Below are 27,462 nucleotides of genomic sequence, written 5' to 3' on the forward strand. Positions count from 1 at the left end.
GCTAGACCCTAACATTTTTGTAGATTTAGTCAACATATAATAGTATTTCACTGTGGTTTTAATTTGCATATTACTTGATTACTAATTAGGTTGTGCACCCTTTTATATGTTTATTAGATATTCAGATTTCCTCTATTGTGAAGGGCCTCTTCAAATCTCTTGCTATTTTTTATTTTATTAATTAAATTTGTTCGTTGGCAATTTCACACATGTACATAAAGCATCCTGGCCACTCTCACCCTCATGCTCTCCCTTCTCCCTACTCTACCCCCCGCTTCCCTGCACATCTCTTTCTCACACACGTTTATTGGTTTTGTTTTGCGAACCACCGGGTTTAATATAGATAGTCACCACAGGGCTATCTGTGTGACTGTGGGTTTGGAGCTATCCATTGGATTCTAGTGGGCTCCATGGTGGATATGCAACAGAAGACAGATTTTCCTTTATCTACCGGGAGCCAATAGCTCAGCAGTGTCAGGTAGAGCCCCATAAGCCACACCCCTTTCATGACTGACTGTTGACAGGGTCAGACCTGTGGGAGCCTGGTGCAGATAACCGCAGTTGTGTGGCCACTCTTGCAAAGGCTGTTGCGAGCCCAGCGGATGGCGCTGACAGCCCTTCGCGCTGCTTTCTGGCTCTTTTAGTTGGTTGATAGTTATATGACTCCACTCATCTTTTATGTCTACCCTTTTGGGAACCTTAGACTTGAAGTGAGTCATTTGAGAGAGATCTTATGTTTGAAGTCTGAAAGTCCTGCCTGATAGTGTCTGTCTTCTGTTTTTATTTAATGGGATTACTGGTGGATTTGTGTATAAAGCTACTAAGTAATTGTTTGAGGAGGTAGATCAGCTGGCAAAGAGCTTGCTGAGCAACCCTGAGGACCCAAGTTTCTCAGGACCCATGTAAGAAATGGGTGTTCCCAGTGTGCTTCCACAACCTAGCTTGGGGGTAGGGGCGTGGAGGCAGGAGGATCCCTGGGACTTGCTTGTTAGTCAGCCTAGCCAACCAGCGAACTCCAGGGTCAGGGAGAGACCATGACTCAAAAGATAGCCGAAGAGGTACATGGGCTAGTTTTGTGTCAACTTACACAGCTGCTGTCATTTTGGAAGCGGCAACCTCAGTTAGGAAAATCCTACCACCAGACTGGCCCGTGGGCAAACCTGTGGCATACACCCCCCCCCCCTTTTATTGATGATTGATGTGGGCAGGCCTAGCACACTGCGAGTGGTGTCACTCCTGGGCTGGCGGTCCTGGGTACTGTCAGGTGTCAGGAAGCAGCCGAACAACCCATGGGGAGCCAGTTAATAAGCTTCACCCCTCCATGGCCTCTGTATCAGCTCTGCGTCTGACTTCCCTTATTGCTAGACTGTGGTGTGACTCTATAGGCTGAAACAAACCCTCTCGTCCCCAGGTGGCTTCAGGTCACTGTGTTTATCACAGCAGTAGAAGCTCGAGCTAAGGAAGGAGGACATCAGTGTCAACCTCTGGCCCCTGCACACATGTGCAGGAACATGTGTATCACAACAGTACACAGCTGCTTCCTTTGTACTTGTTCCTCTTGTTCCATGTTTCTCATGCATTCCTCTCCCCCACCCCCTTTTTAACCATATCGTGTGTGCATACATAGTCATGTATGTGAAGGTGCATGTGTACATATGTGTGGAGGCTAGAGCTCAACCTTGGGCATCTTCCTCAATTGCTTTCCACCTTCTGATTTAAGATGGGGTCTCTCACTTCTACCACTAATTTGGTTTGGATAAGCTGGCTGATCAGCAAGTCCAGGAACCTCCTCTTCCCCAGCTCCCCCTCCTGATGTATGTTCTGGGGGTCAAACTCAGGACCTCACGCGTGCATGGCAAGCATTTCGCTCACTGAGCCGTTTCCCCAGCCCTCTTAGCTTATCTTCTGATCACTTCTTAGCGAACTCCTCTTTGTCTATTTTGGAGAGTATATACTCTCTCTGCTGTGTTAGTGGTGACCCCAGTAATTAAGGCATGCATTCTTAACTTGCCAGAGTCGAAACAGAATAAAATCCTCTCTTTTCCTCCAAGCTAACAAGGCAGCTTTCTGAGCTCCGCTCTCCTCACGCCCTCCCAACTTGTTGCTTATCTGGTACTGTCTACCACCTCCACTGTTTCCCGCAGCAGAAGTGTTTAAGTATGCCACCCTGTTGTTCCCAGAGTCTAAGAACTGCCCTTTACCTATGTGAAGCCTTCAGCCTGTGTCTACTCCCCACTGAGGATCTGTCGAATTTCGCAACCTCAGAACCAAGGAAAATGTCCTAACCTTTGTCTTAAGGTGAATACCTATGCTTGGCCTTCCATGTTGGCAGTATTCTTTGTTAACAATGTCTGTGGATTAATTGGTATAAAAATTACCAGTCTTTTTAAATTAAAATTTGAAAAGCCTTTTTTTTGAGAATTTCATACCTTTCTTTTCCTGTCCAACCCTGCCCGTGTCTCCTCAACTCCCCCACAAGCTAACAGCCTCTTGTTCTTAATTTTTATCATTCCCTCTCTCTCTCTCTCTCTCTCTCTCTCTCTCTCTCTCTCTCTCTCTCTCTCTCTCTCTCTCTCTCCCTCCTATAGAAATATAACCTGCTGGGTCCATGCAGTGTTGTTTGTATATATGTTTGTGGATATGTACCAAAGGGCTGGTCCCCCAAATCCCGCACCTCTCAACAGCCATTAATAGCTCTTCATTCAGGAGTGGAGCCTGGTGAGATTCTACCATTCATACTGACTATTCAGCTGGTGTTGTCATTATGTAAGTCTTGCTTAGGCAGCCCTATTTGTGAGATGCCCTAGTTGTCCGGCTCTTAGAATGTTTCCACTTCCTCTTCTGAGATAGCCCCTGAGCCTTAGAGGGCTGTTTTGTTCTGAGACAGTCCCTGAGCCTTAGAGGACTGTTTTGTTCTGAGATAGCCCCTGAGCCTTAGAGGGCTGTTTTGTTCTGAGATAGCCCCTGAATCTCAGGCATAGGGCCGTGCTGTAGATACATCGGTTGGGGTTGGGTTTCCCACAGTGGGTTGTCCTCTGAATTTTGACCAGGCGGGAACTTGTCTGATGGTCTTCGTCAACTGCAAGAGCCCGCATCTTTGATGAGAGTGAGAGCTGTCTGTAGGAAGCATGTAGTAGAGGAAACACACACTCTGGATATTTGCACACTCAGCACCATTATTCGTGTCTAATCTCCCTCCAGTGTTGAAGGATTCTCACACATTCTAGCCACAGCAGCTCTAGTGCCACCTCTGGTGGTGTGTGTGTGTGTGTGTGTGCGTGCGTGCGTGCGTGCGTGTGTGTGTGTGTGTGTGTGTGTGTGTGTGACTTCCATGTGGCTGTGCTTTCCACACCTGCTCCTCCAGGAGACTAACTCTTTTCTTGGAATGTGACCACTAGGAAAACTTCAGAAGTGGATTGAGTAGCATTTAAAAAAACTATACTGATTTATTTTGAGTGTGTTGGGGTAGGAGTTCACGGGCCACAGTGCCCAGGAGGAGGTCAGAGGACAACCTGTGGGAGTCAGTTCTCTCCTTCCACCACGGAGGTCCTGGGAGCGTGTGCTCTAACCCACCGAGCCATCTTGCATGTCCCTTGATGAAAGCGGTGCTCTTGCATTTGCATTGAGCACACTTCTGAAAACTAAGAGGAATGAGGGTCCATGTTACATCCCAGTGGTTCCCACTGAAACTTGACAAATGCCTCTGTGTGGAAAAATATAGAGTATATTAGTTTTCTAGGTTTGCTATAACAAATTATCACAGGTCAGGTGACTTAAAGAACAGAAATGCATTCCCAGTCCCTTCCATTTAGAAGCCCAGACATCTAAATCCAAGGCCCTAGGTGTGCTATGCTCTCTCTGGTATCTAGGGGAGCGCTCGTCTCCTGGCTTCTGAGGAATGCCAGCTGATTTTTACACTCCCCTGCTAGCAGCTGGCTCTGTCTTCACACGGTGTTTCCTTTGCATATGCACTGTCCCTCCAGAGTCTCCCCTCTGTGGATGTTTACATCTCCCCCCCCCCATAACACCAGCCACAGTGTTAGGGCCTTCCGTGATCGAGTGTGGCCTCAGCTTGACTTGGTTATCCCTCCAAAGAACCCACTTCCAAATAAAATCCATATTCGCCGTCTCCTGGGTTAGGATCTCAAGAGATCTTTTGGGAGAACACAGTTCAGTCCAATTGGGGCAGCAGATAAGATGAGAAATATTGTCATAGTTACTGTCAGCTGTCAACTTGACATATCTGGGAAGAAAAATCGCAAATGAGGAACTGTCTTCCTAAGACTGGCCTGTGGCCATGTTTGTGAGGCACTTTCTTGATTTCTAGTTAATGTATGGGGGCCCAGCCCATTGTTGGTGGTGCCATTCCTGGGCAGGTGCCCTGGGTTGTGTAAGAAAGGAAGTGGGCAAGTCTGTAAGCAGAATTCCTCCCTGGTCTCTGCTTCAGTTCCTGCTTCCAGGTTAGTTTCTGCCTTGACTTCCCCTGATAATGGACTATAAAGTGTAGTATGGAATGAACTCATTCTTCCTCAAATGCCTTTTTGATCAGTGTTCTATAGTGACGGAGAAGCAAACTAGACCAGATACCTTTGAGAATAACACCATCTATTCTGTAAAATCCAGTCTCATATTTGGGAACTTCTTATATTTTTGGTTGTGAGCCTAGCCTTTAGCGGCTGAGCCATCTCTCCAGCCTGATATTCGGGAACTTGTAATTCTTTCACAACACATTGTAAAAATAAACCAGTCCCCAGGCTGTCTGTCTGCCCATCTGTCTGTCTGCCCAGCTGTCTCATAAACACTTGTGTGGCTATGATTTCAGACAGCTTCTGCCTTGACCGCATGGGATCGAGATGTCGAGAGAGTACTATGCAGTCAGTATCTGTGTTCCTTGGATCAGGGGCACTAGGGAGTGAGCGCCAATGGGCTGAACACACCTTTCAGATGTGTCCAGAGAGAGTTTGGGCGTGTGCCCTCCGTGTTTCCATCATCACCTTGCTCTCATGTGTCTGGGGATGCCGGCAAACCCCGACAAGTACCTTGAAATGTTCTGGCCACTGATGGGTCGACGATGACAGAGAAGGGAGGGATTTGCATCCGTGAGAACAAAGTCCCTATGCTTTGTGCCTACACCAACAGAAAATCTTACCAATCAACACAGCCAGTGAATTGACCCGAGCTCTTTGGTTATGGCTGGGAATGTCTCGAGAGTTAACAGAAGATGGTAACTGCCACTAACAGTCCTCGTGTCCTATGTAGTCAGAGGATGGCTAATCTTCACTGTCAACCTGACAGGAATCGGAATCATCATCGAAACACATCTCTAAGTGTGCCAGTGAGGGTGTTTCTAGAGAGTTTTAATTGAGGAGAGGAGACTTGTCCTAGGTGCGGGCAACACTATCCTATGGGGGAGACTAAGCTGGGCACCAACCTTCATCTCTCTCTGCTTCATGACTCTGGGCACGATGTGCCCTGTCAACTCATGCTCCTGCTGCTGTACCTTTTCAACATGAAGGATGGTGACTCAAAAGAAATCCTTCTGTAAGTGGCTTCTGTGGGAAATTTTGTCATGCCAACAAGAAAAGTATCATGTGGTTCTAATATGCTCTCTCTGGTGACAAACACCATGACCAAACACAACCTGAGAAGGAAAGAGTTTACTTGACTTACTGCTTACATTCCTTTATCGAGGGAAGCCAAGGCAGGGCCACGAGGCAGGAACTGAAGTAGAAACCGTGGAGGGATGCTTTTTTGCTGCATTGCTCTCTCTGACTCATGCCTAGTCAGCTTTCTTATAACTGAGGGCCACCTGCCCAGTGATGGCACTGCCCACAGTGGGCCGGGTGGCCCTTAGACTTTAATCATCAGTCAGTGCAACTCCTCACAGATGTGACCACAGGTCAATGTGATGTGGGCAGTCCCTCAGTTGAGGCTCCCTCTTCCCAAGTACTTTCGGTTGTATCAAACTTGACAATAAAACCTCACCAGGATGTGCACCTTATGAGCGCCAACTCATCTATGGGGCTCACCTCGCTTCATTTCCTGTTCTTGGAGGAATGGTTGCCGTATAATAGGAACTTCAAAAAATATTTGTTGGATGGATAAAATCTATGGCCACAATCTTTCATCTACCAGATTTTTCTCAAAATATCCATTTGCTTTTAATTATACTAACTGTGGGTCCTGGCCCCATGGGACAATGATGTCCTTCTTAAAGTTCTATTATGAGACATAAAACTGAATCTGCAATGTAATCAAAGTCTCTCTTTGTCACCTCACAGAAGAAAGATGTGGACATGCAATGCTGTCTTCCCCATCTAATGGGTCAGAGCACCACCAAGATTTAAGCATGATATTTGAGAGCCGTACACAGCATCTAGCCTGTTTCCTTCTCCAAAGTTTACGAGCAGAGAAACTGATGTTCATGGGGGAACAGTCTTAGCCACAGCTAGCCAGGAAATCAGTGAAGAGGGCTGGAGAGATGGCTTGGTGGTTAAGAGCACTTGCTGCTCTTGCAGAGGACTTGAATTTGGTTTCCAGCACCCACATCAGGCAGTTCACAAGCATCAGTAACTCTAGCTCCGGGGGATCCAGTGCCCTCTCCGGCCTCTGCACTTATACTCACACTACGTATCCCCCATATATATGTATATTTCATAACTTATAAAAATTAGAACTAAGCCATCCAGCCCCTAGGACAGTAGTGCTTCCTCTGGCCGCGGCCACCTTCAAGTTCTGATTGAAAATCATCAGGAGCCCTGAGAGTGAGGGAGAAGCAGCTCATGCACATGTTAGTATCATACAATTAAGAGAAAACCCATTCAACGATACTTTAAGATATAATGCTAGGGGCTGGGGAGAGATCTCAGTTTGTAAACAAGCATGGGGACTTGAATTTGACACCCCATGACTGATTTAAAAATATCAGGCACTCGGAGTGTACCTGTAATCTCAGACCAGGGATGCGGAGGTAAGGGGACCCCTAGGGCTGTTGCCCAGACAGCCAAACGTATGTAGAGAGAGAAATCTCATCTCAAAGAGTGCCTGAAGAGTGACATCAGAGGTTGACATCCGACCTCCAAATGCACGTGTACCTGTGTACACACTAACACCCACGCACACACACAAAACATACATTACTCTTGCCATACCTTTAAAAATATTCATTTTAATGGCTATCTCACAGTGTTGCCCAGCAGCTGTGACCATGCAATCATGCAAACCCAAATTAGTAACACCATCCCTACCCAATGTGGCTTCTCTAAGGCTACCTGAGACCATTGGAAATGTCCTTGCTGTGTGTCCCTAGAAGTTCTGGTTCTGAGAAGTTGGCTATGGTAAATCACATCTCTCATCACAATAAAAATAAACGGAGCAGTGATGTTTTCTGGAAATTTGGAAGGGCCGTCAAAGCGGAGATGTATTCTCGTCTTTTGATTCCTATCGGTATAGGGGCTTTCTCAAGGATGTCCCCATTCAGCTCTGACACAGTGACCAGTGGCATGCATTGGTGAGGCTGAGTGCCACCCCGAGAGGGAAGGAGTTCACAGCAGAGGAAGACGTTTGAACCTGCCCCGTGCATGCCTGAGTGTCTTCACTGGGGTCCAGGGCTGTTCCCCTCCTTACTGGTGACTTCATCTTCATTTTGCATTGAGCTGGATGTACTAATGTTGACCCTGTCACTCAGGCCCCTGGTGACACTATCATAGGATGGTGGGAAAGATGTGGCAGAAGCAGTTTCTGATTTGTCTGGGAGCCCACCACCTTCATTTGCCATGAATGTAACATAGCCTTCACCAGGGAGTGGTCCGTCTTCCTCTTCAGCCCTGGGTACACTAAGGGGGTTGGAGAGTGTCAAGGAGCGTTGTAACACATAGCTCCGATAGGCCTTTTGAATGACAGTGGCTGAGATGTCTTCCTGCTTCCATCGGAGCGTGGTTGCTATTGGTTCATAGGATTCTTTGGAAAGATTAGTGGCCATAAATTTCTCTTCCATATTAGTCTTCAGAGAATCCAACTCTCCAGATTCTCCCAAGACATTCTTCGTGAAGGCAAAGAGGATATCCAAACAGTGGATCTTATCTCCAGGGACCAGCGGCAGGTCCATCTGGATCAATATGTTCTGGTTCGGCTTTGGGATTCTAAGAGGGCCGGAGAGTGTGTCTGCAAAGTCCGAGAGGGCAGAAAAGGCAATGAATTGAGTGGCCTTGGGGTCGAACTTCTCCCAGGTCTCATAGAACATGTCAAAGTCATCCTCGCTCAGGGGCTCCGTGCTCTCTTCCGTAGCCACATTGAAGTTTTCCAGGATCACGGCGATGTACATGTTGACCACAATGAGGAAGGAGATGATGATGTAGGTGGTGAAGAAGACGATACCCACCGCTGGGCTCCCACAATTCCCCCGGGAGCCATTGCTGTTGGGCAGATTGGGGTCACAGTATGGGGGTCCTGTGTTGAGGATGGGGCTGAGGAGGCCGTCCCAGCCAGCTGATGTGGTGATCTGGAAAAGGCACAGCATGCTGTTGCCAAAGGTCTTGAAGTTGAACATGTCATCAATGCCAGCCTCTTCCACAACATTGGCGAAGCTGGCCATGCCGAAGATGGAGTAGATGAACATGACGAGGAAGAGCAGGAGGCCGATGTTGAAGAGGGCGGGCAGGGACATCATGAGGGCGAAGAGCAGTGTACGGATCCCCTTGGCCGCTCGGATCAGCCTGAGGATGCGGCCGATTCTGGCCAGACGGATGACCCGGAAGAGCGTCGGGGAGAAGTAATTTTCAAGTGATGTAAGGATTGCAGAAAACACCAGACCTGCAACACGGTGGGAAATTATTAATTAGTGTCTCAAATCATGAGCTCTGGTTAAGTTGGCTATGAGTGTGTTTCCTCCTCTTTTCTCAGTGTAGACGCCCATATTTGAAGAGTCTGGGCCTTAGCCTGACCGCCTCGTCAGTAACTGTCCATGGTAGCAATCATTCCTCCCTCAGGTTATTTTTTGACCTTTCTACTATGTTCTTATCATTCTCCCAACCCAGAACAACTTATTAGTCAGCCTCTAAAACCCCGTTGTCTTCAACACACCATGCACGCATGTGTGGGAATATCACACAGTGAATCCCATTAATTTGTTCAGTTAATACATGTCAATCAACATAATAAACAACCATCTCTCTTCCACAGCCAAGTTCAGGCGGAAATGACTGTAGTCTCCTCCACATGCCCATAATGCTTTGCTTCCAACATGACATAGCCCACCACGTTCATTTCCCCACCCTAGTTCTGTGCTCTGGGTAGGCTAGGACCCCCTATGATTTGTCTCCTTATTTCCTACTGTGAAGATTGACTCAGTTCCTGGCACACAGTCCCACAGATAATTGTATGGAACTCACATTAATTATAAGGAGGCCTAGGAGTTGGGCAACTTGCTGACAGATAAACAAGAATGGTTCTGAATGGCCAGCTGTCTACACAATGGTTTTAATTTATCTCTTTCATTTCCAGCTGTACTTGAACTCTTAAGTTAGGGTCTGGAGATAGGATTTTTCAGGGTCAGTTATGCCCTGTAATCCTAAGCATGAGAAGAGAAGAAAGATGAAGGATGCATATACCACTACATGGCATCTAATATGAGATCATGTATATGTCAAGTGTGCTTCTATGAATTTAATATGAGATCATTTATATGCCATGCACGTATCTATGACATCTAATGTGAGATCATGTATGCATCTATGACATCTAATATGAAATAATGTATACCTCATGTTGCATTATGTTACATCTAATATGAGATCATTTATATGTCACATGTGCATCTATGACATCTAATATGAGATCATGTATGCACCATGTATGCACCTATGACATCTGAGATCATGTATAGATCATGAATACATCTATGACACCTAATATGAAATCATGTACACATCATGTGTGCATCTTTAGTTTTCTCAGGATTGTTAAAAAAAAACAGAGATTGCATACTTCCAACAATAAATGTCTTTCTGGTGTGAAGGAAGAATGGGGGGGGGGGAAGAAAGATGGACAGGTGGTTCTTCAGGTGGTTTCCCATCTATTTCTATAGGGATTCCTGCCCAGTGCTATGTAGGAACCAAGAACTGTTAGCTAAAAGCCCTCACCATAGGACGTGTGGTTTTTCTGTATTGTCAATATGGATATCCATACAAGCAACTCCCATCAAAATATCCTCTCGAATCTCTTATTTTGAAAGACAGATGAAACAAAACAAACAAATGAAAACCAAATCTCACTAGCCAATCGACAGCAAAAGCTTCTGTTGCACTCAGCCACAGAGAAGTCGTAGAGGACAGATCTCCATAGAGTTCTTTTCATTTGCTGCTGTCTGCTTGACGTTTTTGAGGGAGTCTCACTCCACAGCCCAGACTGATCTCAAAGTCACAATATTCCTCCTGCCTCCGCATCTCAAGGCCTTAGATTATAGGCATGCAACACCATTCCCAGCCAATAGGGTGGGTCTCGCACTAACGAACCAATGAACTGATTAATTAGGAGAAGACTTTCAGAGGCAACTAATATGTCTATGATGTTGACAGCGGAAATGCTTTCGTGGATATACAAACCTCAAACCTGACAGGTTGTACATATTAAATACATGTGTATTTTTTTGGTATGCCAATCTTAATAAAGACATTTTAGAAAACCCACAAGCAATCCACCAGCAATGCCAAGATAAAGCAAAGCCAGATTAAAGCCTCAAACAAATAAATGCAACCCAAGCCTCTGTTTTGCCACCAGGGTAGGGCAAGTGACGAATTGCTGTTGGTTGTATGGAGATTCCATTATCTCTTGGTAGTAAATCAATGGGAAATTAAGCCCACAGCTGTGCGTTGACGTGAGCAGTAGGTGGGTCAGAATATAACCGGCAAAGATATTTTTATGATTCAATACAAAGTTGGTGAGTCAGGATGTGTCCTGTCAAGAGTCAAGCATCAGTTAAACAACTAGTCCTGGGACAATGTGACAGTCTTCATTGTCAACTCGGCTGGATTTAGAATAACCTGGACACAGTTCAGAACATGTCTCAGGACCTTTCTGAGAAGCTTAGCGTTTAAACCAACCCTAAATGTAGGTGATGCTAATCCCATGGGCTGGGGTCCTGGACTGAATGAAAAGGAGGAAGTGAGATTTACATGAACATCCATTGCTCTCTGCTTCCTGACTGGGGATTCGACCTGATCTCACACCTCATGCTATCGCTGCTGGGTCACCCTACTACAGTGACCGCATTCCTTCTTAAATCACGAGGAAAGCAGTCATTTCCTCTTCAGTGACTAGTCAGGTATTTGGCAGCAGCAGTTGGAAGAGTAACTGATACAGACAGTCTCTTGGTTGTGGGAGGGAGCTAGGTCATCAGAAGAACACAGGCTAGTCTAAGATCCGATCTGCCTCCTGCAGACTGTGTTACTGCATAACATTCCAAATCTCTGAGGCTCCATTCTAAATGTGTAAGATAAGGTCAACAGCACCTCCTTCAAAGGGGCTGCCGATCCGGGGCGCCTGACCCAGCTCAGAACTCAGTAAGTAATTAGTTACAGTGACTCCATTTCTCAATCCGGATTCCGATTCTAGACACCACTGCACCCAAAATATAGAGGCTTCAAGGACACCCCAGTGTCTTTACAGCATTGATCTCATTGCACCGAGCCCTTCACTTTTCTGTCACCCATGATCACAGGATGAAGCCCACCGGCTGTCTTCTTTTCCTAAGAACACCATGGGGCATTACCGTCTGCTGTCTTTGGAAGACCACACAAATTAAGCTCTTTTAACCTGTACCATGTGCATTGAAAAAGTAAGCTGAGGCTGGGGAGACAGCTCAGTGGGTAAGGTCCTACAGAGCCGGGTGTGGACGTGTGTGCCTGTAATCCCAGGGCTCTTACAGCAAGATGGGAGGCAGAGACAGGAGAATCCCCCGCAGTTTGTGGGCTGGCTAGCCTGGTGTACAAAGCAGAGAACAATAGGGGACTCTGGATCAAACAATGTGGAAGGTGAGGGCTGGCATAGAGGAGCCCTGACCTCCATCATGGTACACATGCACCTGCACATATGCACATACACACACACACACAGAGTTTTACAAGTGAGTTGGCTGCTTCCCTGGTTTTAAAATAATAGCTAAACAACCCCAAGCAGGAATGAGGCTTCCCCAGGCCGTGGCTGCCACTTACTCCCAATGGACAGGATCACCACGATGAAGTCAAACACATTCCAGCCATTGGTGAAGTAGTACTGGCGCAGGGCGACCATCTTCAGCACGCACTCGCCCGTGAAGACGGCCACGAAGAACTGGTTGATCCTGCCCAGGACCTTGGTCTTCTCTTCACTCTGGTCGTCGGTCTCCACCATCATGGTGACCATGTTGAGGCAAATGAGGACCATAATGGCGATGTCAAAAGCTTGCCTGGTCACGATGTCAAACACAAAGCCCAGGTACTTATTCTTAGAAAGAAAGGGAGGCGTCAGGCCAGCCTGTTCCAGTCTCCTGAATCCAGCACCTCATTATGAGAGCTCTTCAGGCTCCAGTCTTAGGCATCCTTGGCTTCTGACCCCATCCTTTCCCCTCAATCTCTCTAGCCTGTGAGTTGACATGTGTGTAGTTTTTGCTAATTATTTCCTCTACCCCCAAACTGCAACCTCTCTGAGGGAGGGAACTGTGTCCATCTTGCTTACAGCTCTAATTCTAGCGTGTGCATAGTGCCTGCTATGCAGTAGTTCCTTAGGAATTTGTGTGAATGGAAGATAGAATGAGCAGCTGCGAGTCAATCTCCCGACTAGCTTGACTAATCCTGTACAGAGGCACTTACAGAGTGGGTACTGTGACTAGGGTCCCACATGTGTGGGCGAAGGGAAGCTGCCACAAGGCTGATGCCCCTGCTGCTTCACAGTGCAGGGCGGTTTGCTGCCCTGCTGGGTTAGAACGGAGAATCTGACCACAGAGGGCCTGGCTCTTGGCTTGATATTGGCTGATGTCCTGTGATGGGAGTGGCTTTGCTGAGGCTCTAAGCCCTCATGTGTCATCGTGAAAATGGAGAGAGAAAAAAAGATGCCCATTCATGGTTACATGACTTCTAACTAAACCAAGCAAGCCTCAGATTAGGGTTAGATGTTCCCGGCTCAGCCTGTGGGCGGGGCTCACATCTTGGCAACCCTCTGTGCGCTCAGAGATGATGGAGGGTGAATGATAACGGGAAGACAGGAGTTTATTATTTTTTTATAATGTGCTGCATGGGAAACCTGCTTTTAGTGATTTTTATGTGAGACTATTATAGAATAAAACTTCCCAGTCCTGTAGAACTTTCACTTTTTCTATGGATAAGACAAGATTTAGAAAGTGAACTTTACCAGAGGCAAGGCATGGGGTGCATGTTCAATTTGGGGAATTCCTTTGTGGTGTTGTGTTAGCTCCACCATTAAAAGCACCCCTATACCGGGGTGGGCAGTGGTAAAACTCCTTTGCCAATGCTCTGCTTGATCTATTGGGGTTCCCAAACATAATAGTGGAACATTCCAGAGACAGATGCTGGATGGTAGGAAAGCTGGTCCTGAATGTTAGCACAGCTGTTCTGGAAGGAGTAGGGGTATTCTAAAGAAACCTTTGAGCCCCTCCCTTTGAACATCAGACACAATGGAGCCTTGCAACTGAATTTCCCAAGGAATCTCACTCTGGGCGAAGGAATAAAGCCTTGTACCAGCCAGAGGGGAACTTGTCTCCCAGAAAGAGAGTTTACAGAGTTCTGACAACTTCCTGGGCCACCTGCAGGACACACTGAAGGGTCAGTGATGGGCAGGACCACACTTGACCAGGCCTTGCTAGCCATGCATATCTCTTGCTCTCTCCTTAAACATAAACCTCCTATCAGGACTCAGACAATGGACTTGGGAGTCCCCTTTCTCTGGTTCTTGCTTCATTTGTCTCTTTAATTGGCATTTTGGGGATGGGAGGTAGAACCCAGCTTGTTAGGGCTGCCAGAGCCCAGAATTGCACCCTAAAAGTTCCACTGATATTAAGATACAGTAGGAATTTCCCGCCGAGTTTCCTTCTTGGCTCTAGACTTTAGGGAGGGCATATGCTCAGGCTTACGTCCTGGGCAGGTGGTATCAAGATGTGGATGTTGGCAAGAGCATGGATGGACCAAGGAATGTGGGCTCTGGGGAACAGTCATGTATGGTCTCTGCCTAGACACTGCTCTTATGGTTTCCCTAAGATTTCAAAGCACCACTGAAATATCCCAACCTTGCCTCAGTTTTTCTTGATTCAGGAATCCAGATGCTAATGTTCACCAGCCTTGGGTCATAATGAGAGGAAAGAGCCATGCTCTCCATTAGGAGTAGTAATGTGGTCAAACAGATGGAGAATCCCGGGATCAGAGCCAGGCAGTGAGGCCCACTCTCCTCACGGGGAGGACTGACCCACTGCCACCACTGGAGGACATGGAGGGTCCTGGCTAAGACTTTATTGGAAGCAATGGTATCCACCTACAATTCCTGCTCTGATCGTATTGCCTGGCATTCCAACACTAGCCCCATGCCTTCATATCTATGGGATACTTTTTGAGATTGAGCCCACCCTATCCCAGGGACAATGAGAGGAAGAAGATCCAGTGACTTGGGGGCTGGTTGATAAGGGAGAGGCCAGAGAAAAAGTATCAGAAGCTTGATTATTCTAAACAGAGTGGTCCAAACACAGGACTGTCTGGCTCATCATTGCTGTGAGGTCAGTGAAGGTCACGGAACTCAGCACTGTCGTGGGGGGCAGGAAAGGCCACAGAACTCAGATGCTTGCTTCTATAAACCTTGACATGAACCCATTCACTGGGCGCAGCCTTTATCCCGAATCATTTAATTCTGAGCCTGTTCCTACCCATTGGATTTTGTGTATGTGTGGGTGCTTGTTCTCTCTCTCTCTCTCTCTCTCTCTCTCTCTCTCTCTCTCTCTCTCTCTCTCTCTCTCTCTCTCTCTCTCTCTCTCTCTCTCTCTGTGTGTGTGTGTGTGTGTGTCCTGCGAGGCCCTCAGAAAGCTTTGCACTCTCTTGCTCAGACTTATCTAAACCCAGTTATTTTCATCTTACGGGATCTGGAAGGAACATTCCGCCCTACAGAGCTGGAGCCACCTGCCATTCCTGATGAGGGCTTCATCACAGATGTTTGAACAGCCTCAGATCGACACACATTGTTTACAAATAAAGTGTGCCGAAGATGAGCAATCTCCCTTTTCATTCTGCAAACGTTCTGACACCTTGTACTCACCAAGCCTGGAGTAACTTATCTAAGGACCACACCCTGATACAGAAATTCTGATTACTCTTTCTATTCCATGATTGTTTCTAAATCCACAACTGAACCTTCGGTTGTTGGGAGATGCAGAGCTTGTCAGACAGGCTCATTTGAGGCACCCATTGGAGCTGTTTTCACTTCATTGAAACTTCTCATCTTTGGGGGCCTGGGAGCCTCATCACTTCCACCCCTGAACTTGTCCCGATCTCCTCCATACAGCGATGCTCAGGCATCTACTCACTCCATCCACTTCCACCCCTGAACTTGTCCTGATCTCCATACAGCCATGCTCAGGCATCTACTCCATCCACTTCCACCCCTGAACTTGTCCTGATCTCCATACAGCCATGCTCAGGCATCTACTCCATCCACTTCCACCCCTGAACTTGTCCTGATCTCCTCCATACAGCACTGGCCAGGCATCTACTCAGCCCTGGCTCAGGCTGAATCAAGCTCCTCTGATAGAGAGAAAGCGAGGGGCTCACCAGGGGCCGCGGGATGGGCTTCTGGGGCTTCTTAGAGCCCAGCTTCTTCATGGCGTTGTAGTACTTCTTCTGCTCCTCCGTCATGAAGATGTCCTGGCCCCCTAGGTAGAGGAGAAGGACACACCAATGTTATTAAAAATAACGAGATCCCCCAGACATGCTAAAGCCAGAGTGTTGTATAGGAAGGACCTTTTCATCTCCTCTGCAGGAGGGTCAGGGATGTCTGGACGGAGAGGGGATGAACCCATTGCAGACTCCCTGCCTGGGTGTCTGCAGCCAGCGCCATGCCCACTAAACTCTGAGAGGAGCACCTGGATATGAGTCACAGCCTGGGCTTCTGAAGCAAAGCTGATTTCTGTCCTACAGTTGGAGAGTAAGAGGGCTTGGGGACAGGAGAATTTGTAGGCACAATGAGAAAACCTCTTATACCTTTATCACTCATATTTTATATTAAAAATATAAATAAATATTTGGGATTAGGTTTCTATGAAGCAAAGGAAAGTATGGAGGCAAAGAACCTTCTTTTACATTCCAAGAGGGTTGGAACTCTGCCTGAGGCCTTGCCCTTCCTGAGACCCAGTCAGCTGGGGGATTAAAGTTCTAGAGTCCCAGGTGCTGGAGCCTTTCTCTCCCTAGTTGTCCTTAATGAGGAGTCATCTGTGTGGGGTCACTTGGCTCCAGCTGAGAAGACCGAGGTCACCTTTACTAGAGGATGGGGAACCTTGGGGGAGCATTGAAGACACTGCAAATATAGCTCCCCCAGCAGTGGCAGCATCAGGCACCAGACAGTGGTGAGGACCAAACCCAGGGGACGAATATCAGCTTGGTGCTACAGACAGGAAGTGCTGTACCACTGGCTCTTAGCCACGAGGCCACAGCTGTCCAAGGGGTCGGAAGTGCAGGATTCATTACCACGGCTGAGACACACGAGCCCCACTTATCTTTTTTTTCTGTTGATTGAAGTTGTCAATTATGACCCCAACAAAGAGATTCAGCGTAAAGAAGCCACCAAAGATGATGAAGACGACGAAGTATAGGTACATGTACAAGCTGTACTCCCACTGAGGCTGACTGTTGATCTGTGGTCAAGACAGGGCAGGAAATGTGAGGAGGTGCATGCCTTAGGTTTCCCCTGAGAGCCAACCCTGCGACAAGGCCCCGATGCTTTATACTGTAAAGCAGGATTGCCTGAGGAGTTGGGGAGAAACAGCAGATGAGAAAAGGCTGGTAGAGGGGGTATTATTTATTAGCTAGGCCACGCTGTAGGCAACTGCAGCTCCATCCTGATGAGAACACACCCCAGAGTGGGACCACTAAGGAATAGAGAAGCTGTAAGCCTTGCCTATCAGTTCCTGAGACTTATTAATGAGAGTTGCCTGGAAATGTCCCATCCCCTGTCCTGCCGGGAGAAGCCACTGAGTAACATCTGATGAACTGAAGAATCGCTTCAAGCAGAGGATGGAAATCCTAGAGAACTCCAGGGGTTGAGAGGGCCGGTCGGACATCAGTTGTGCCTACCATGGCAGGAAGGGACCTTAGCCGTCAGCCACATTACTGCTTAGGACTGGAATGTGAAACAGCTCCCGCAGGTTCACTAGTGTTTGGACACTTGGGCCCCTGTTGGTGCCGCCGGACTGCAATGTGACCAGCTGCCTCCTACTCTTGTCATGTTTTCCAGGCCACAAGAGGCCAGACCTCCTTTGAACTGTCAGTCAAAACAACCCCTCCTTTCCATTCCTTCTTGTCAGGTGTTTGGTCATAGCAACAAGAAAAGTAACGAATAAAACCACTGCTATCCAGCTGTCTGTCCATGTTCTCAACAGTGAGCAATAGATGTACTCGAGAAGCCTAAGGAGCCCACGTGGAAGGCTAGTTGGGCTCAAATGCCCCAAAATGTAGCAGCTGGATGTTGCTACAGGGATGGGCTGTGGGAAGCTATGTAAGCCCAAGTCTTCTGGCAGGAAGGCTATTTAAATCTCATCACAGATACAGTCAGCATCCTAGATATAGGACACACAGAGGGGAAGGCAATGGGCACCAGGAACTGAGACTCACCTCTCCGGAATCGACAGCAGCATACATAATTTCCATCCAGCCTTTGAAGGTTGCCTGGAAACAAGAAGTGGAGGACAATCAGCATCTGTCCATCTAACTGGACCTTGCTCAGTCCATGGTGGCTCAGGGAGAGAGAGCAAGATGCGAAGAGATTTGGGGAGGAAAAAGCATAGGCAGAAAGGGAAGGAAGTCTCTGGGTGACTGGACCAAACTCACATGATTTCAAGTAATCCGGAGTAGTGTGGTATTGAAGACCTAGAACTTTCTAGAATATGGCCTTAGCTGGGACTCTAGTTGCTATAGGGACACCTGGCACAGGCTATTCTATGCTCTGCTGGGGCTGCCATTTTCTCAATCAGGTTCCTAGATGATGTACATGACATAAAAAAAGATACACAATTTTAAAAAGTTATCCTGGATTTTTTTGTTTTTCCATATGAAGTTGAGTATTGTTTTTTTCAAGGTCTGTAAAAAATTGTGTTGAGATTTTAATGTGGATTGTATTAACTCTATAGATTTCTATTGTTAAGGTGGACATTTTTTATGTTAATACTACTGATCCAAGAGCATGAGAAGTATTTCCATCTTCTGATGTATTCTCCAATTTTTTCAAAGACTTAAAGTTCTTGTCATACAAGTCTTTCACTTGCTTGGTTACAGTTATACCAAAGCATTTTATATTATTTGTGGCTATTGTGAAGGGTGTTTTTTTCTCTGATTTCTTTCTAAGCCTGTTTATTGTTTGTGTATGTAGAGGGATACTGATTTTTTAAAGTTAATCTTGTATCCAGCTACTTGACTAAAGGTGTTTATCAGCTGTAAGAGGTCTCTGGTAAAATTTTTGGGGTCACTTATGTATACTATAATCTCATCTGTGAATAATGATACTTTGACTTCTTCCTTTCCAATTTGTATCCCCTTGGTCTCTTTTAGATGTCTTATTGCTCTAGCCAGAACTTCAAAAACTATGTTGAATAGATATGGAGAGAGTGGACAGCCTTGTCTTGTTCCTGATTTTGGTGTAATTGCTTCAAGTTTCTAACCTGGAAACAACTTAGATGCCCCTCAACTGAAAAATGGCTAAAGAAAATGCTGTACATTTACATAATGAAGTACTACTCAGCTGTTAAAAACAGTGACATAATAAAATTTGCAGGCAAATGGATGGAACTAGAAAAAATCATCCTGAGTGATGTTGTGGGATATCTGTACACTGTGTGAATATATATTGCTATGATTGCTGCAATAAAGAGCCGAGTGGCCAATAGCTGGGCAGGAGGTATAGGCGGGACTTCCAGGAAGAGAGAGGGAGTAGAAAGAGGAATCGAGACACATGAGAGAGATGCCAGGAGACGCAGAACAAGCAAGACATACAGGAAGAGCAGTAACAGTCGCGAGTCATGTGGCAGCATGTAGATTAATAGAAATGGGTTAACTTAACTTGTAAGAACTAGTTAGGAACGAGCCATAGCTAAGGCCAAGCTTTCATAATTGATAATAAGTCTCCGTGTCATGACTTGGGAGCTGACTGGTGGGACAGAGAAAGACTCACTATAGAATGAGGTAGCCCAGACCCAGAAAGACAAACATGGTATGTACTCACTTATAAGTGGACATTAGCGGTAAAGTAAAGGAGGACCATAGTACAACCCACAGATCCAGAGAGGCTAAGTAACGAGGAGGGCTCAAGAGGGGACACTTGGATCTCCCTGGGAAGGGGAAGTAGAAATTTCACAGGTGGACTGGGGGTGGAAACATGAGGGGTCAGGTAGGGGAGGGATGGAGAGGGAGAGTACTGAGAGAGGTGACTGAAAAACGGGGTCACTCCATGATCAGGTAGAAGCCTTGTGCAAGGGAAGCTCTCAGGAATCTACAAGATGACCCCAGCTAAGACTCCAAGCAATAGGGAATATGTAGCCTGAACTGGCCATCTCCTGTGACCAGGCAAGACTTCCGGTGGAGAGACTGGCACAGAGATTGAAGGAGTGGCCGACCAATGACTGGTCCAGCCTGAGACCAATGCCACAAGAGTGATCCCACCCCTGACACAGCCTGGAGCACCAGGACACAGAGGCTGGATGGCCCAGAGCCCTACGGTAGAGTCAAACATGACTGGAGAAAAAAATGTCAATGTAATGATGTCTAACGATATTCTGTTATACTCATAGATGGGTGCCTAGCCTGTCGTCAGAGGGGCTTCATCTAGTAATTGATGGAAACAGATGAAGAGATCCACAGCCAAACATTAGGCCTAGCTTGGGGAATCCTGCTGAAGAGAGGGAGGAAGGATTGTAAGAGCCAGAGGGGTCAAGGACACTATAAGAAAACCCACAGAATCAACTGACCTGGCTCATAGGAACTCACAGAGACTGAACTGACAACCAGGACGCCTGCCTGGAAATGACCTAGGCCCTCTGCATATATGTGACAGTCGTGTAGCTTGGTCCTCTTGTGGGGCTCCTAACAGTGGGAGCAGGGGTTATCTCTGACTCTTTTGCTGGCTTTGGGACCCCATTCCTCATACTGGGTTGCCTTGCCAAGCCGTAATACCAGGAGGAACTTAGTCTCACTGCAACTTGCTGTGCCATGTTTTGGGATGTCCATGGGAGGCCTGCCATGTGGTTGCTAGGAACTGAATTCACGACCTCTGGAAGAGCATCCAGCACCCTTAATCTGAGTCATCTCTCCAGCTCCCCTTTTCTGAACAGAAACAAAGGAGGAATGGTTTATCCATTTTTCTCATGAAGCCACAGGTCCTGCACCCAGTTCTGACTGTGATTTTCCGGGGTTAAGCGCAGTGCCTAGCAGACCACAGCTACAGAGGCTATTTGTTCCCTGAATGCATGAGCAGGGTGGGTGGGGGGAATCAAGGAACTCACAGGCAGATAGATGTCACAGATGTATAAGTAGCTGTAACCACACTTCCACAAACACAGCACTGGACGATATGTGGATGTAGACAAACGAGGTACAAATGAATAGCGTCAACGAGATTCACTGCTATCACCAATGTTATCCACCATTGCAGCAAACTTAATTAGCTATAATTTGTTATCGCACAGGAGATAATGGGAAGTGAAAGATGGAATCGTGTGGACATGCCTGTTCTGCGCATCCTGTCGCTTGGATGGCTCACCTTTAAGCCTTCCATCTCAGGCAGACTTAGCCAGCATTAGCCCTGTGAGCTCACACTCATCAGTGAGGGCCTCTAGTCTAGTGGTGTCCATGGAGATAGAGACTGACTCCTCCAGCTTACACTCAGTGCTGCCTCCTGTGACGTCTCTATGTAGCATCGCCGGGAAGAACCTGGAAGCTCCCTTTACTAAGCAGCCAAAGGAATGGAAATGAGGGATTCGGCACTGACTCACCACCTGAAGAAGAGCCAGGTAACCCATAGCAACATTGTCAAAGTTGACTTTCACGTTGACCCAGAAGTAGTGGCCGGTGTAGTTTTGGTTGCAACAGTCAGACTTGTTTGTCACAATGGTCGAATTCACAGCAGAAAACAGATTATTGCTGGTGTCGATGCACTTTGAAAATTTCCCCGCAAAGAGGTTCACGCCCATGATGCTGAAGATGAGCCAGAAGATGAGGCAGACGAGGAGGACGTTCATGATGGACGGGATGGCGCCCACCAGCGCATCCACCACTACCTGGTGGGAAACAGAAAGGGACCTGAGATCCCCCAAATGTCTTTACTTCTCTGTCACGCATACGCCTGCACACAGTGGCTGAAGACAGCATCATTTCACCCACCTCCTCTGAGGCAGCTTCTCACTGACCTTGAACTCACCTACTAGGGTAGGCTGGCTGCCAGCGAGCCCTGGGACCACTTGACTCTGCCTCACCAGCTGAGAGTATAAACGTGCGTCTCCATGCCTGCCTATTAAAATTAACACTTTCCACATGGGTTCTGGGGTTTGAATTCAGATCCTCATGCTTGTGAAGCCAGCGCTGGAGAAACTGAGCCCTCTCTCCAGCCCACAAGCTGATTTGAAAACTCCATTGTTATTTGTGAAGCTATGGTCACTGCTTCGAGTCAGTGATGGAGGTGGGACAGGGAGGAGGCTGACAGTAATAAAGAAGCAACGGGGCAGGTGGCAGAGACAAGCCATAGGATGTAAAGACTATCCAGAGAGATGCTGGCTGTGGTGCTGAGCCAAGGTTATCTTTGCATTTATTCAGAATGTCAGGGAAGAGATTCACTTGTCACAGGAAACGGGACAGCGGGTGCTCTAAGACCAGAAGGCAAGGAATAGCCAGGACCACGTCTCCAAGGGAGTGAGGTCTGAGGCCTGGGGCTGGTGGTACTTGTGGGTGATGAGAAAAGAGGTTATTACAGTCTGACCTAAGGGAGACAAGAGTCAGCCTGCGCAGTGTCACCGAGATCGGATCAGGAAGAGACAACACAGATCTGATACCTGGAAGTGTGGACTGCCACTTGGGTCAGTGGTATGGAGGGCACGGGGGTGGGGGAAGCAGGGGAAGGTTTGCCAAACGCCGTGGGAAGAAAGTTCAGAAATGAGTCTTACCCTCATGCCTTCGAATCGAGACAGAGCCCGCAGTGGCCGTAGAGCGCGGAGAGTCCGAAGGGCTTTGATGGACGCCACATCCGAATATTCAAGGATCTTGGCTATGAGGCTTGTCAGGGAGATCTGGTACAGGCAGAGAGCAAAGCATTATCCTGGGGGTCTAGAATGTCAGCCGCTGGAAAGAGAAAGCACCTCTGTTCCCTGCCTCCCAGGCCCTGCTCTGTCTGTCTAGCCTGGGCGAAGTTCTAGAAAGTTCTTTGCTTTTACCGAATTAAAAGGTTTATTAGTATATACTAATTATACACAATGGTTTCATTATGTTTTAATAAGTATACATAATAATATGGTTTGGTCACATTCACCTCCCGTGATTTTCTACTGTCACCCCATCCTCCCCTGAACCCCTTCTCTTCCAATTAGGATCCTTTTTACTTTCATGCTCTGTGTGTGTGTGTGTGTGTGTGTGTGTGTGTGTGTGTGTGTGTCTGTCTGTCTGTCTGTCTGTCTGTCTCACTGAGTTTCATTGGGTTGCCTACAAGAGCAAGAGCATCTAACTAGTGGCTACACCACTAAGAAAATGTCTCTCCTTCCTCTAGCAATCATGAGTTATCTATAGATCCTTGGGGATGGGGGGTCCTCGCGAGCCCCTCCTCAATCATGACAGAATGTTGATGGGCCCAGTCTTGTGCAGGTGATAGCTGCTCTGAGCTCAAGAGTGCAATGCCCATGAAACGCCCCAAAGACAGCACTGCACAACATTCTATCCCTTCCTCTGGATCTTATGTTCTCTCCTCCCCATCTTCCATGGTGGACTCTTTACTCCCATGGACTTCTGGGTAAGTGTCTTAGTTAGGGTTTCTATGGCTGTGAAGAGACACCATGGCCGCAGCAACTCTTAGAAAGGAAAACATTTAACTGGGGCTGGCTTACAGCTTCAGAGGTTCAGTCCATTATCATCATGGTGGGAAATATGGCAGCATGCCTAAAGACATGGTGATAAGGAGTTGCGAATCCTACATCTTGATCCACAGGCAACAGGAAGTGAACTGTGAGGCTGGGCATAGCGTGAGCATAGGAGACCTCGAAGCCTATGCCCACAGTGGCTCACTTCCTCCAACAAGGCCACACCTACTCCAACAAAGCCACACCTCCTACTAGTGCCACTCCCTATGGGGACCATTTTCTTTCAAACCACCACAGCAAGAAAGCATATTCTCGCTCATTGCTATCCCCAGAAACATGTGGTCAAACTTCTTTTTTCCTCCAACAGTGCTAGCTGGGCCCCAAGAACCTTGATATTTTGATTGACTTTCAGAGATTTGGGGAGCTGATGCCCCTTTATTGGACCTATGATTAAAGCTGATTGTGGTGGTTTAAATGAGAAATGTCCCCCACAGGTTCATGTGTTTAAACACTCGGTCTCTAACTGGTGGTGCTGTTTGAGCAGGTGATGGACCTTTTAAGAGGCGGAGCCTTGTTGGAGGAACTGCATTGCTGGGGTCACTGGGGCTGGCTTTGAAGGCTTATAGCCTTGTCCTACTTCTTCTCCCACCTCTCTCTCTCTCTCTCTCTCTCTCTCTCTCTCTCTCTCTCTCTGCTTCTTGTGTGAGGGTGAGGGTGTGACCATCCAGCTCCCTGCTCCTGCTGCCCTGCTTTCTCTGCCTGTTGTCACATTTCCCTGCAGTGACGGATTCTTTCCCTCTGGAACCATAAACCAAAACAAACCCTTTCTTCACAGCAGCAGAAAGGTAACTAATATGCTTATTTTGCGGATCTAAAATTAGCCTTGATTGTATCTGCTTAGAAAATTGGGTTGGGAAGAATCCTGCTTGTGTGTATCTATTTAGGTCCCACTTGAGCCCTGGCTTTGTGGCCCGCTGGATTAAGACACCTATGCCCTTTGTAAAATGCAAGATTCAAATGGAAAGGAGGGGGTTCGGCCCCAAGTCAGCTAGTTCTTGTAGCTGGGCAGAAGTCTGAGCTCTAGCTTCAAGAGACATCTGGGGTTAAGCTGAGCAGTGAGTCCCTGTTGGTTTGCCGGTTCTCTTCAGGTGGTATCCCAAGGACATCAAAGGACACAGGCTGTCATGAAAAACAGCCACTTCTTGCAGGATCTCTCAAGATACTAGGGGGAAACATTCTGGGGACAAGCTTAGCTTTATGGGACTGTGAGCCAGACCCACAATATCCTGGATGGTGCTGAATTAGGGCTTAGATTACTTACTCTGGCGCCTGTACCAGGACTCTAGAAAGCAAGGAGTTGACACATAGGTCCCTGTGTCTGAAACAATACCCATTCTCTGAATGGGTGGCCTATTCCACCAAGCCAACAGCGACCACAACAAACAGAGTAGAAAGGACTTCCTTCTTGCATTAACACAAGGCTCCAGACACCATCAGGCACCCAGCTGTCTGCCTGGCTGAGGACAGCATGGTTCAGGGCCAGTTTTATGTCAGTCTTTTGCACATCCTTCAGGAAAAGCTGTTTCTTGTTCAAACTGTAGAGACGGAGCAGACAACCCTGGCCAAGTCCTCCTCTTGTATGGCTCAGAACACGGGCTCCACAGCTTACCGTCAGGGCTAATACTGTGTCCGTCTCCTCCACACTCAACCGTAATTCCGGCTATGACCCTGGTTCCCTCCCACTTCCACTCTTCTCTGGGACCTCAGCAGTCCGGGTCATGTGACCACAGCCTGTCTTTCTAGCCACATCCCGCTCAGGTCAAATGGTTCTCCGTGTCGAACCTGTGGCCGCGGGTCATGCTTTCAACTAGGATTGGCCCTCCGCGGGCACCTCTCTGCTCTCGCTTCTGTGTTCCTACAGTGAGCTTTCCGAGACACTCTGCTCACCGAGGGGAAGAAGGCTCATGCTTCTGTGTCAGTGGTGACTGTCCTCTGCAGTGTCCACCATTCCCCACCCTTTGAATACATTTACTTCTCTGCATATGTCCTGTCTGTAGGGAGATTAAAGTGTAAACTCTAGAGGAGTTCTCTCTCTCCTCCCGCCCCTCCCTTACTTTCTTTACTCTTCCTTCCCCCTCCCCTCCTCTCTTCCTCCTCCTCCCCTCTTTTCCTATCCATCTTCCACTTCCCTCCCTATCTCCATACCCTCCTTCCCTTCATTTCTTTCTCCTCCAAATCACTCCTTCCTCCCCTTCCCATCCATCTATCTGCTTTTCTTTTTTTGGGGACAGGTCTTACTATGTAGCCCAGGCTGGCCTTAGACTCCCAGTATTCCTCTGCCAGCCTCTCCGGTGCTGGGATCCTAGGCATATAACACTGTGCCTGGCCGACTGTCTATTTCTTACTTCCATGTTTCCCAGAGCATTCCATGTAGCAATTTTGCATTTAAAAGATTTTGCAAATGAATATTTGATAGATGCAAGAAAAGGAAGAATCATGTTGGGATGGATGAAAAGATTGGAGGAAGAAAGGATCAAAGGCCGCAAAGATTGGTAGGATAGACGGTTGAGTGCAAGGGTCAGAGAAAGAAATCAGAGAAAGGAAAAGGTATGGATGAAGGGATGGACGGATGGAAGAGCAAATGGCTAAGTGCAATGATCGACAGATAGATGATAAATGGAGAGCTGGGCTGAATAGATGAGTGGAAGAGATTAGTGGATGGCTGAAAGTTCGGTTAGGTGGACAAGCTGGAAGTGAAGGAGATGAATGGGCGGTAGGGGGAACATGGTGGGGGCGGGGACACGGATAGATCATGCTCTGCTTTCTTTTCTGTGGCTGAGATGAAGCATCCCAGCAAAAATCAACCAAGGTGAAGAAGGGTTTGCTTGGCTTATGTCCCAAGCCACAGCCCATCATTGAGGAACTCAAGGCAGAACTCAAGCAGCCATCACATCCCATCACAAGCAGAGCAGAGGACAATGAAGGGCTCGCTGCTTGTCTTCTCGCTTGCTTCTGCCCATCCGTCTTCCCCATCGTACAGCTCAGGGATCAGCCCACAGAAGAGGGCAGCAGACATTCAGGGTGGACCTTCCAACCCCAGCTCGCAATCAAGGCCGTGTCCACGGACACACCTACAGGCCAGCTAGCTGTAGACACTTCCCAGGTGGCCCTGGGGGACATCTAAAGCTGGCAATCAGAGGTTGGCAAAGGAAGTCTGGAAAAGATGGTAGACCACATGGATAAAAGGACGCATGCCTGGAGAGATGCTGAATGAGTGGTTGGACAGAAGGGTAAGTGCCTGGCTATTTGTTTAGAAGGATGAATCAGAAGAGAGATACAAGGGTTAAACACCAATTGGTGAGTGGACAGAGGAAGGCAAGGGTGAAGGGAAGAGGAGATGAGAGGAAAGGGATAGCCGGAAGGAAAAGGGCAGAGAGATGGACTCTCGGGAGGAAGGAAGGGAGGGAGGAAGGGAGGAAGGAAGAAGAAGTAAATAGTGGAATAGATGGGAAGATGGATGCATGGAAGGAAGGACAGACAGTCACAATAAAGAAGAGTCTCCTCCTCCTCCCTTTTCTTCTTTTTGGGACAGGGTTTCTCTGTGTAGCTTTGGCTGTCCTGGAGCTCACCCTGCAGACCAGGCTGGCCTAGAACCCACATAGCTCCACCGCCTCTGCCTCCTGAGTGCTGGGATTGAAGGCGTGCACCACCACACCCAGCCTAAGAAGAGACTTCTTAAGGAGATCAGGGCTGGAAAACAAGGAAGTCTACACAAGCAAGAGCTCTTGGCAGAGTGCGAGGCAGAGGAAAATATTTTCTTCTTATTTCTGAATAATTACTTCACATGTAGAGAACTGTCACTTGGGACTCGGATTCCAGGCTTCTCAGAGGCCCTATGGCACAGTGACCTGATACCACTGGCACACTGGCATCAGGAAAGCAGGGAGTTACATGCGGGCCTGTTGTGGAGGTATTGCCAATTTCGGCTAGACAGAATATTCTGTACTGGACCCCAGCTAGCTTCAGGAGGCACATACCAGACACAGACGTTTTTCCTGACATCTCTGGTGTGCATGACCCTGGTGCAGGTGGCTGCTGGTTGAGGGAGACAGAGATAAACAACTCTGGCTCACCCTGCTCACAAAACTCTCATTAGACATCAGCGAGCCAGC

The 27,462-nt window shown here is 47.6% G+C and overlaps 1 protein-coding gene across 3 annotated transcripts in view; it reads right to left on the bottom strand.

Annotated features, from left to right (window-relative positions):
* Nucleotides 1–7,594: 7,594 nt before the first annotated feature.
* The window catches only part of Scn10a (sodium voltage-gated channel alpha subunit 10), a 105,166-nt gene continuing 85,298 nt past the window's right edge, over nt 7,595–27,462 (bottom strand). For 2 of the 3 annotated variants that reach the window (XM_038321783.1, XM_038321782.1), the window contains exons 21-27: nt 22,388–22,510; nt 21,224–21,508; nt 17,856–17,909; nt 16,742–16,879; nt 15,801–15,905; nt 12,210–12,480; nt 7,595–8,811 (exon numbers count right to left, since the gene is read on the bottom strand). In XM_038321783.1, coding sequence (XP_038177711.1) covers nt 7,595–8,811; nt 12,210–12,480; nt 15,801–15,905; nt 16,742–16,879; nt 17,856–17,909; nt 21,224–21,508; nt 22,388–22,510 — 2,193 coding nt within the window. Of the gene's footprint in view, nt 8,812–12,209; nt 12,481–15,800; nt 15,906–16,737; nt 16,880–17,855; nt 17,910–21,223; nt 21,509–22,387; nt 22,511–27,462 lie in introns of all 3 variants that reach the window. The other variant, XM_038321780.1, reaches the window with a different exon arrangement.

The sequence above is a fragment of the Arvicola amphibius genome, chromosome 3 (genome assembly GCF_903992535.2).
Source record: "Arvicola amphibius chromosome 3, mArvAmp1.2, whole genome shotgun sequence".
NCBI classification, from domain to species: Eukaryota; Metazoa; Chordata; class Mammalia; order Rodentia; family Cricetidae; genus Arvicola; species Arvicola amphibius.